At 38.5% G+C, this 10,946-nt stretch overlaps 1 protein-coding gene and 1 long non-coding RNA gene across 14 annotated transcripts in view; one reads left to right on the forward strand and one right to left on the reverse strand.

Moving 5' to 3' along the window:
* The window catches only part of LOC128015461 (uncharacterized), a 7,898-nt gene extending 1,558 nt beyond the window's left edge, over nt 1–6,340 (reverse strand). For 2 of the 12 annotated variants that reach the window (XR_008183912.1, XM_052599295.1), the window contains exons 1-9: nt 4,853–5,029; nt 1,609–1,810; nt 1,193–1,501; nt 1,041–1,100; nt 896–946; nt 720–791; nt 539–616; nt 296–436; nt 129–212 (exon numbers count right to left, since the gene is read on the reverse strand). Coding sequence is in view for 11 of the 12 variants with exons in the window: in XM_052599295.1 (XP_052455255.1) it covers nt 129–212; nt 296–436; nt 539–616; nt 720–791; nt 896–946; nt 1,041–1,100; nt 1,193–1,501; nt 1,609–1,810; nt 4,853–5,014 (1,159 nt within the window). In the remaining variant the exon portion in view is untranslated. Of the gene's footprint in view, nt 1–128; nt 213–295; nt 437–538; nt 617–719; nt 792–895; nt 947–1,040; nt 1,101–1,192; nt 1,502–1,608; nt 1,811–1,881; nt 3,305–3,743; nt 4,001–4,749; nt 5,030–5,314; nt 5,395–5,429 lie in introns of those variants that run through there. The other 10 variants (XM_052599302.1, XM_052599306.1, XM_052599297.1 and 7 more) reach the window with 10 other exon arrangements.
* Nucleotides 1–9,989, forward strand: part of LOC128015465 (uncharacterized) — a 21,530-nt gene extending 11,541 nt beyond the window's left edge. The window contains exons 2-4 of one of the 2 annotated variants that reach the window (XR_008183915.1): nt 7,105–7,226; nt 7,326–7,426; nt 9,142–9,989. This is a non-coding gene — a long non-coding RNA (uncharacterized LOC128015465). Of the gene's footprint in view, nt 1–6,754; nt 7,227–7,325; nt 7,427–9,141 lie in introns of those variants that run through there. The other variant, XR_008183914.1, reaches the window with a different exon arrangement.
* The last annotated feature ends 957 nt before the right edge of the window (nt 9,990–10,946 follow it).

Below are 10,946 nucleotides of genomic sequence, written 5' to 3' on the forward strand. Positions count from 1 at the left end.
TAGTCAGTCCTGGTCCCTCAACTACTAAACTATATACTAAACTACATTTATATCTAGGTCTACTACATGTATAGGTGGCCCCAGTGGGAATTAAACCAACAACCACAGGTGTTGTTTGCAAGTTGTACCTGATTGCCCAGTGCGAGCAAACGTCTTCAACATTGTCCCAACTTGCTTCACCTGCTCTTGAAGTGAGCCGCTGTCATCCGAAGCTACAAAATGAAAGGCATATGGTAATTTTGTACATACATCACATACTCTTTCCTAAGTTTGACTTTTTTGTGCATGTTCTTACCTGCTCGTGCAGTGCTTTCCCTCAGAGCTTGGTTCTCCTCCCTCAGAGCTTGGTTCTCCTCCCTCAGAGCTTGGTTCTCCTCCCTAAGGGCTTGGTTCTCCTCCATCACGGCTTGTTTTTCATTCTGGAGTCTCTGGAAATCTACATTAAAAAACAAAACAACAACAAAAAAAAAAACACCTAAAGGCACTATTTTCAATACTTTTAAAACACTGGACACTAAGACATAGGCCTAAAATATACCTTCATAGCTGAAAACTTCATGCTGTACACGAGATGCCAGGGGAGTCCAAGGGCCAATTACAGAGCGATGACTTTCTCCTATTGATAATCATTGACGTAAAAATATGTTTGAAGTTATTGCATACATTTAATGAATTGGACTTAAAATGGAACACTTAGTTTAGCGCAACATATTACATACCTCCAGCGTTTTCACCCATATGCTGCCAGGGTAAATTTGCTGCTGGGGGTGTAAAGCTTAGTACTTGACGAGCTGGAAGAGCAAACATAACAGCTTTAACTTCAGTGCAGAGTATTGCATATTCAGTAATGAAACTATAATTGAACTGTGCAATGCTAATGGAATGTACAACACACCTCGACACCTTTCATCCAGAAACTGCTGCGGCGAGTAACCAGTCAAGTGTCCTAATGAAAAACAGATTATGATTAAAGGATTCCTTATCTTAAATAGAAGCAATAGTTTCCAAGACAAAAAAACGTCACAAATAACATCACTTACTTGTACTCAAACTCTTGGCTCTGTGAAGTGGAGTCTGAATTTCTGGGGAGAAACCTGGTTCTGAGAAAGAGGAAACAGAAATTTGAAAATCTAACAAAGGGTATAGTTTAGTGGCAGGATCACAAATCAAGCATCACAGCAGTTTTACATACCACCTCTGAAGTCTACAGATGGCACAACATTTTCCTGGTTTTCTGGAATCGATGCAACTTCTGGAGCATCGGGCAGCACTGAAACCTTGTTACCAGGAACAATGTTTTCAAAGCTCAAAAGAGGTTGTCCAAACGACAGCACTGCTGGTGCATCTGGAAGACTAGACTCCTCTTCATCAGAAGAGGCCTGGGGTCTGTACTTGGAATTTGAGATTCTCTTTCTCTTTCTCTTCTTGTCATCGTCCGTCGTTTCAACACTAGAACCTGTTTGGAAGCGCACCAAATATCTCATCGCCTCTTGCCAACATTCTAGAGCAGGGAATAATGAATGAAAGTCAGTTATCCACCATAAACAGACAAAGAAAATACACAGATGAAATGCAGGAAAATCAAATGCATAAGTCAGAACCATTTACCTGCTCCCTTCATAAACTTAAAATGATGTTTCTCCCAGGTGCTGTGTGGAGGCGTGCAGCGGATGGCTAAATTGTTGCCTTTGTCTTTTTTGCGGAGGTTAAATGGGGGCCAATAGCACATGCCCTCGCTGAGCCACACTTGCGGAACCACTGCAAATGGCTGATCCTCCTCATCAATAAACTGAACAATGGCAAACAGCATCTAAAATAGAAGAAAAACGTGCATAAAGTAAAAATTGATTAATTTCCAGGCAAAATAAATTAAATTCTCACCCCTTCAAAAAAAGCAGTCATTTTTACAAGTGGATCAACGGAAAACCAGCCTTTCCATCCAGGCAAGGAAGAAGATAATATTTCTTCTGCACATTTGCTATATGGGTAAAGCGGAGTGTTTCTGACAGGCCAGATAAATGAAAAATGCCTAGCTTGGAAGATTCCACAGGGTAAGTGAAGAAATCGACCATGTTCCGGAACCTCTTGTAGATGAGCAAAGTGTTGTCCATTTCATCAACGACGACATTCTGTATAACAACTATGTCTTTATTTTCCAACAGGACACAGTTGTCTCCCTCTGAACGTTTCACAACAAAGTCTTGAAAGTAACACTCCTCATACTGCTTTTTCACAGAAAGACCGTTGAGAAGTGGTCCATGGTTGTGCTCTCTCAAGGACCTTGTTTTGGAGATGTTTGTTCTTCTGTGCTGACTTCTCTCTGACAATCGGCGAACAACCTGCTCCAGTGGTTGTGCAGGCTTGCGCAACAGTTTTTTCAGACACCCAAGGAAGTTTTCAAATGGGAAGCATGATATGTTATCAAGGACGCCATACTTTTTGGCATCTTGGCTCAGGTGCACCAATCCATGCATGTTGTATGTCACATGTTCTTTTCCATAAAGCTTGCTGCAGTGATCAACAAAGAGAACCAATATTCTGTGTGCATAGTCTGCAAGGTCAGCACACAGGGACACATTCAGTAGGATGGTGATGCCAACTGAAAGCAGCATGAAGTTGTTGTACACTTGAGTTGGTACAAGGCCTTTTAAGCTGACTGGTCCAGTGTACAAGAGGAACTGCCTGAATTCTGTAGCTTTCCAACGCTCAACATCTTCCATGGATCGTTGCTTCCTGTTGAACTCGCACGGAACATGAGGTGTGAAGGTCAGGAGTACTCTGGAGAGCTCTTTTACCATGCTGGGCGAAAATCTTGTCAGCCGCCGTCCCTTTAGCCAAAGATGCAACAACTTTCTTGTCACTCCAAGGCATACCAGATGCATATAATCCAGTGGGAACTGGGTGACCAAACCAACAGACAACAATGCCAATGGCGTTTCTCCACACTGATGACTGTCATCAGAAAGTTCATCACGGACTGCATGGTCTAATCTTGGAGCAGAATCTGTTTGAGGAAAGGTCATCCTGTTCTCGTAGTGGACCCCCTTTTGAACACACTTGTCACACCCATAATATCCACTGTGACCTTTCACATTTCGAACAAGTGCACGAGCAGGGGCGTCACAGATAAATGTTGATATTTTGAAAGGAAGTGCTCTCCTTTCAAACAGAACTCCTTCCGCTTCAAGTCGCTGTGCCTCTTCTACAAAAGGATTCAAAAAGTGAAGGCTGCTTGGCTTCTTCTTCCCATAATAGAGACCAATGACAAATGGAAGTTTGTTTTGTTGGACATTACACACGTATTGCTCAATTAAACCAAGAACTGGCCAGAACTGGGCATTTGAGCTTTTGAAAAGTGGAAGTCCATCAACATTAACTTGCATTGAAACTGACGTCAACTTCTGCAATTCAGGAGACACTAAAAACTGCGATAGTATTCCACTTTCAATTCCAGAGTGATGGTATACACCACCTGAGAGTTCTGTTGTTTTAACACAAGTCACTGTTTTCAGAAGGGTTCTTGGGTCTTTAGGAAGGGTTGGATGATCCTTGGACAAAATGGTTAAAAGCTTACCCAGTGCCACATGGGGGATCATGTTGTCAATAGCCCACCCTGCCAATTGTGTCCTTAGGCAATCGTCTTCCTCCTCACTATCTTCTGTGCTTGAGGAAAAAATTTCACTAGGTTCATACACCTCATCAACAGTTATTTCCTGTGCTTCAGGGGTTACAGTTTGTCCATGGCTTGTTGAAGCCATTCCATGTTGATGTTCATTTACAGGAGGATTTACTTGGTCAAAGTCAGGAATAACAGCAAGTAGAGCATCGTTTGCAGCTGCAATTTCCTGTTTGTCCCTCTCAACTCCTTTCAATATTCGTCTCCTTTTGGCCCAGTAACTAGACATTGTAACTAACAATGCATTTACCTTTAAAGCCAAAACGATTGTCCAACAGTAGGTCTCTTGTGTGAAGTTAACCAGTTATGCTCCGGTCAAGGTATCTGCAAGAAAATGTGAACAAAACCACATTGTTAACGTTAGGAATATACAGTAGCTATGCTGTAGAAAAAAACAGCATGTGTTAGCTAACACTCTGAACTAGACTAGCAGCGTGCGTGTCGGAACAAACAAATGAAAACAACCTAACGTTACTGGTATCATCATTCGGTTTAGTTAGAAAACAATACAAGTTATACTGATCAGTCTTGTCGTAGATTTTGCTACCTACTGCTGGAACCACATTACCACATGGGCGGCGGCATAATTGTCCATACAAGTAACTGTAGTTAATTCGACTGACCAAAACTAACTTAAAACACATACGTACTCACACTCGTATAAACATACGTATCTTAGAAGAAAAGAAAAACTCAACGCCTGGAAGAAACAAAGTAGCTATTACAGAAAGTTAAAGGAACACTCCACCGTTTTTTGAAATAGGGCTTAATGGAATCCTTTGTTGCCAGCTAGCATGGCCTGAGTAAAAGTGATCAAAAAAATAAAAAAAAAACCACCTAATTACTTCTTGTGGCCTGCGTATCCACAACGAGTACAAATAGTGATCCAGATTAACACTAGGCGATTTCCTAGGCAGATATTGACTTGGGACTATATTATGGGGAAGCACAGGCGAAGCACTGCTACTTCGGCGCAGAGATATCACGCAACACATGAAAACATCAACTCTATGTGAATACAGGTATAATATGGGTCGATCTATACATGCGTCATGATTAAAATAATCACTTACTCTGTGGACAGCTGTCCATTTGGTCCATTCGGCGTGGGGCGTTTTTTCCAGTTCACTTTGTCACACCGGAAAAAAAATCGAGTACTGCAGAATAGATCAGCACCGTGAAATCCTCTGTAGATGTGACACAACTTCGGGCACGCTCATCTTGATCTGACGTGTTGAGCCTGGTCATCAACTCTCTACAGCACAGACACTCTATTTCCGTCGGCATAGATTGGCATATTCCCCCACATTCACACCACCAGTTCATGTTGGCTCTCATCCTCACGTCAGACTGTTGAGCGATCGCAACTAATACACGCGCATATAAATTTCACTCGCGGCTGGCTTGACGGTGTTTTACTCAGGCCATGCTAGCTGGCAACAAAGGATTCCATTCATTGTGCTAAGCTAAGCTAACGCCGACCCAGTCAAACTAAAACAATGCATGCACTGACACAAAAATGCATTTGCCCACCTATCTAAATGTAGGAAATAATGTGAATAAGCCCTATTTCAAAAAACGGTGGAGTGTTCCTTTAATTGTAACATGGCGGCAACTTTGTAAACAAGGCTAACTTACTTTAGCCTTACTTTAGCTTGACTAGTAAGGCATGAACAAAGATGACTACAGATTTTACAAAGATAAACTAAAAACAATGTAAACATAATATTGCGTTAAGGAAACATGTACTTACTTAAACGATGGTAGTCCACAGAAACTCGCGATTGAACGGCGAACTGACGCGAATGTGTGCTCTAGTTATGTTGTTTGGGGAGGGGCCAGGAGCTCAGTGGCTCCAGTGCGTCATCGAGCCACCGTTTTAGCTCCGCCCAAAAAAAAATCCTGAACACAGCAATGGTGAAAACCTATACTTTCTAACATTTATAATGTGTTTACATTTTTTTAAGTGTTTTACTGTCTTAAACATTTGTACAGGTCGCAATTGCAAATTAATCCCTTATACATGTAAAAAGTCAAAAAAAAAAAAAAAAAAAATCGAGGTTGGAAAAAAATGAAAGACATAAAATGACATTTCCTGGAATGGCAGAAAGACGAAATATTTCTAAATATTTCATAAATCTGCCAGTGCAGCTGTGAAACCAGAGGAGCTTTTAGATTTTAGTTTATCCTTCTGATCAGGTCAAAACAGAGATTTTCCTGTTTATGATAGGCTATTACCATGGTTGCAAATTAATAAAAAATTATAAAGTATAGACCTACCCAAGATTTTGGCCATGTTGCAGATGTCTTTCACTGTTCACTGATGTAGCCAGGCATTAGTGAAAAGTCTAACTTCATCAATTTATTCAGCTAAATTGTTCATACCATGAATTAAATATCTATTTTAAAACCTAATCAGAATCAGAAAGATATTTATTGCCAAGTAAGTTTTACAAAAGGAATTATTTTTGGTTTATGCATGTCTCAATTGTGCATAAATCAAAGAAATGTAAACAATTTTCACCTAAGTGCATAAAATAATTTTACATATAGCCTATTAGGCTACTCTATCGCTTCAGAGTTTCAAAGTAATTTAAATGTAATTTCCTAAACCGTACCTTATCATGGAATCAAGAGTCAAGAATAAACCCTAATGGCTTAAAAAAAAAAAATAATAATAATAATAATAATATGGGATTTAATTCACATATAGGCTATTATGATTTTATAATCGCTTCAGATGTGAAAAGTAGTTAAAATGCTGTCAGTTCCACTTCCATTCTAACTCCCAACATGCTAAACATAGCCTTGGCTGCTGGTCGATTTTAGTAGAAATCCTTGCATTTCAAAGCGGCTTGCCGCCAGCCGGCCGCGGTCCATTAGACGGAGGCAACCGCCAAAGAAAATGAAGCAGTCGGCCCGCCGGCTTTTCGCCGGCGGCATCTCGCAAGAAATGGGAGTGACGTATTCGGCGGCAAACGTTTCATCCCCGCCAGCGGGACGCACCTATAGCCGACAGCTTAGGGCCGGCGGCAAAAAGAAGCCGTGCGGATATTTTTTGCTAGCTGGGCAGTGTAATGCTGCGTGAATATCTGTTTTTATACAGTCTATGGTGAATATACGGTCATAAGTAAATTGCATACGTTCAAATCTATATATTTTAGAATAAAAGCATATATCTTGTATAAATAGAGATACAATAACGATCGACACAAATGTGTTAAATTTCCTTTTATTGTGTTATAATTCTGTGTTGTGTCATTTAAAAGCATCGTCTGGATGGTATAGTTTGTCTTTGGCATTTAATACAAACTTGTCAATACATTTGACTCTCTGTAAAGATTTATTTATATGTATGTTTATTATTTTACAGTGTTTTAACATGTTTTTGTATTTTTCATGTTTATGATATTTTGGGATGACTGAAGATTCAGAGCAGAATTCAATAATCCTGTGAATGGACCACAGCGAGTCCTTTTGCAGTTATCCATCAAAATGATATGCAGACATAATGGAAATGGCATTTACACAGTAGAGCTTGGACGAAGTTGTAAGTAAATTTATTTATTTATAAATGCACATTAATCGGAGTCTATATGCTTTACGTTTGTAAGGCCCTGTTTAATGCATCCATTTGTTTTTATTAAAGCACACAGGCTCTGCGCAGGAATTCATCAAGGACATAACTGCTGGGATTACGCTTGTGGATGACCAATCTGAGCACCATCAGTCTGCAGTGATGTAGTCCAGGTAATAGAAGAAGAAGAAACTGGGACTGGGACTAACAGAAATAAACTAATTCAGGTTCAAAACAACTTGAGGTTTAGTAAATGACAACTTCCTTTCTTTTTCTTTTTTGGGTGAACCCTTTACGAAAATGTAGATATTTGCATTGGAAAACAGCTTCAAAATTTAGAAAACATAATTTGACATTATTTTCCCTTCAGTTTTATTCCGTGAATTTTCTATAATTGGTATTTAAAGTGTTGAATTTATCTTCATAAAACCACCAGAAACCCTGTTTATGGACATAGCCATTCTTTATTATTTTGCTGAGTACTGTTTTGAATCCTGAAAAATGTTCAGTGCTAGCATATTGGCCATTAGCAACTTTGCTTAAAGGATTATTTCACCAAAAAATTTAAATTAGGCCATGTTTTACTCATTCAAAGGCATCCTATGTGTATATGATTTTCTTCTTTCAGACAAATCTGATCTGAGTTGAATTAAACATTGTCCTGGCTCTTCCAAGTTATTTAATGGCAGCAGACAGGTGTGTTTTTTTCTCAGCAGTCCAAAAATAGTCAAATAAAATGCACCCATCCATCAATAAAACGTGTCTCACATGGCTCTGGGGGGTGAATAAAGGCTTCCTGTAGCAAATCGATGCGCTTTTTGTAAGAAAAATATCCATATTTAAAAAGTTGTAAACACTTTTTTTCTCTTCCACTGACTATCATACGTGCAAGCCTAATTTTGTGATTTTACTTCGTGATTGGCGTATTTTTGTCTCTCCTCCGCTCTTCCGTGTTCGTCACTAATCATCGGTTCATGCATGACCCCTATGTCCTATTTTCATCCACCCGGAATGGCTCTCACGAAAGTGAGAGAAAAGTGTTTAAATATGTTTTGAATAACATTTTAAATATGTATATTTTTTTTACAAAAACACATGGATTCGCTACAGGAGGCCCTTATTCACCTCTCAGAGCCATGTGAGGTACTTTTTATTATGAATTGATGCACATTATTTGACTACTTTTGGACTGTTGAAAAAAACACCCACCTATTGCCATAAATATTTTTTTATATAATCCGACTGGATTTGTCTGAAAGAAGAAAGAAATACACACTAACGATGCCATGAGGGTGAGTAAAACATACATGGGTTAACCAACCCTTTAAGAGTCATGCTTTACTCTGAACATGCAGTGCAACAGACTATTATTTAAAAGGAATACCTATTTACACCAATATATTTTCTGATCATTGTATAAACGGTGTGACCGATTAGACACTTAGAATTGGATTAAGAAAAAAACCTGAATGTTGTATTGGTTTGTCACATTTTATGTCATTCAGAAATCATGTAGAATACCAGTGAAGAAAATAATTTCCCCCCATTTTTAGTATAGTTGTTTCTGGGGGTGTATTTTACACTTATCTTCCCATGGGATTTTAAACTCTTTGTGTTCAGCAGAACAAAGAAATTTGTACAGGCTTTTAACAGTTTAATACAGGAAGTTATTTTGAATGTTTCTAAACGAAACCGTTGAGGAGCACCATTTAATTTTGACTTTCATTTTTGGTTAAATGTTTCAAAATATCTTCCACTTGAAGGTGAATTACACTTTGCATTAATTGGTAGCTGTGTTTTAACACACAACTTTAATAGTGTATGTACATATGTGTATTCATTTGTTTATAAATCTATTAAGTAATGTAATATTTTTTTATTTTCCCAGCCATCCAGTGACATTAAGGATGTTGAGAAAGAAATTGAAGAGGGCATTCTGATTGTAACTGAGGAACAGCAATGTGATGTGCTTCCCAAGGAATAACCAACATTGGTCTCATTTGGACATCCTTTCATCACTGACATCTCCCATGTCCCCAAGGCATTTAGACTCCTAATGGGTCTGTATGCAGTGAACATCCACCACCTCCAGCGCATTAAATACACCATTGAGGCTCTGCAAAAACTTGTGAAGATCAGCTGCTCCCACCATGTGCTCGCTACAGCGGCAGGAACTGTAGGTGTGGGGGAGTGAATGTCCAGCGCTCTCTCCACCCTCAACACCACAAATAAGGTGTCCTTGAGCAAGGCACAACTTCTCCCCGGGTACTGCAGCATAAATGGCTGCCCACTGCTCTGGGTGTGTGTTCACGGTGTGTGTTCACTGCTGTGTGTGCACTTTGGATGGGTTAAATGAAGAGCACAAATGTATGTCATGTCACTTTCACTTTTCAGTGTTCATGATGTGTCCATCGGCTCCACCGCACTCTTTCTTAAAAAGTAGTGTTTTTTTTGTTTTTTGTTTTTTAATAAGGAAAGGTTCTTTTGTGCCTTTCACTACATTTTAGAATGTACATTAAAGTTTATCATGTCATAACTTGGAATATGCATGTTCTCATGTAAACAAATGTTGTTTCCCCTCTCATTTTCTTAAACAGTATGTACACATTTTCAGTATGTAGCATTATGATGGGGGACGAGTTTGGAAACTTTCAAGATCCTTCTGATGTTAACACCTCTGTCTGGTCATGTTGTGCTGTGAAATTTAGAATCTGACTTTAGATCTTTGTGCTTTCATGTACATTCATTCCATTTATATCTTATTATACAGAAGTACGGTACACTAATTTTTTGTAACTAATTGTGATGTTATATACATATATCTTGGTTTCTCATTTTGACCATGACTTGCATTATGGTGGGGGGAGTGCATGTGAACTTGTGCAGGGTTAATATGCAGAGTTCAACCTTCTGATTTTCATATTGAGTTATGAAATTAAAAACAATCCCTGTGGTTTTGATCTGATGAATTGAAATGCAACTATTTGTTTCTCAATCCCATGCCAATGTTATTTATTATACATCACACTTTCAAGTGTCAGTTCAGATCTTTAGACGTGTGTTTTTATATTTTGCTTTTTTTTGTTTTGTTTATCAATTATCAGTTGATGTGTTGACGGCAAATTGCTTGTTCAATTTAAATGTGAATGAAAGTGTTGTCTCTATCATTAAATAAATGACATTAAAAAAGTGTTTTGTCATCTTTATTTAAACATTTAAGGCAGTGGGGTAAAATTTGTTTATGATTATTGATCGAAGTCAAAAAAAAAAAAATCCCTGTTGACACAACATGATTTAGTTGACTGGACTAGAAAATATTAGTCAAGTCAACTTAAAGAAATTTGTTACCTGGACTAACTCCACTCTAATTTGAAGTTGTTTCAACAAGTTTTTTTTTGTCAAGATAACAAAAAATTTTTAGGCAGCGGGGTAACAAAATATTTTTAGTTGACTCAACAAATTCTTTTTTACAGTGTACACTGAAACAAATGCTTCTGCAGAGTGAAGAATTACATTAATGTGCAGCATTTTGTTCAAATGGAGACATATTTGTGAAAACAAATGTTACAGTTTGTATAAAAAAAATTATCATAATTTTTGCATGTAGGGATTAAAATCTGCATTTGTGGATCAGGCGACCCGCGAGCATTCATCCTCGTCTCTTCTGAGTCAATTTTATTTGATTCATTTGAA

Source organism: Carassius gibelio, chromosome A6 (assembly GCF_023724105.1).
Source record: "Carassius gibelio isolate Cgi1373 ecotype wild population from Czech Republic chromosome A6, carGib1.2-hapl.c, whole genome shotgun sequence".
NCBI lineage: Eukaryota > Metazoa > Chordata > Actinopteri > Cypriniformes > Cyprinidae > Carassius > Carassius gibelio.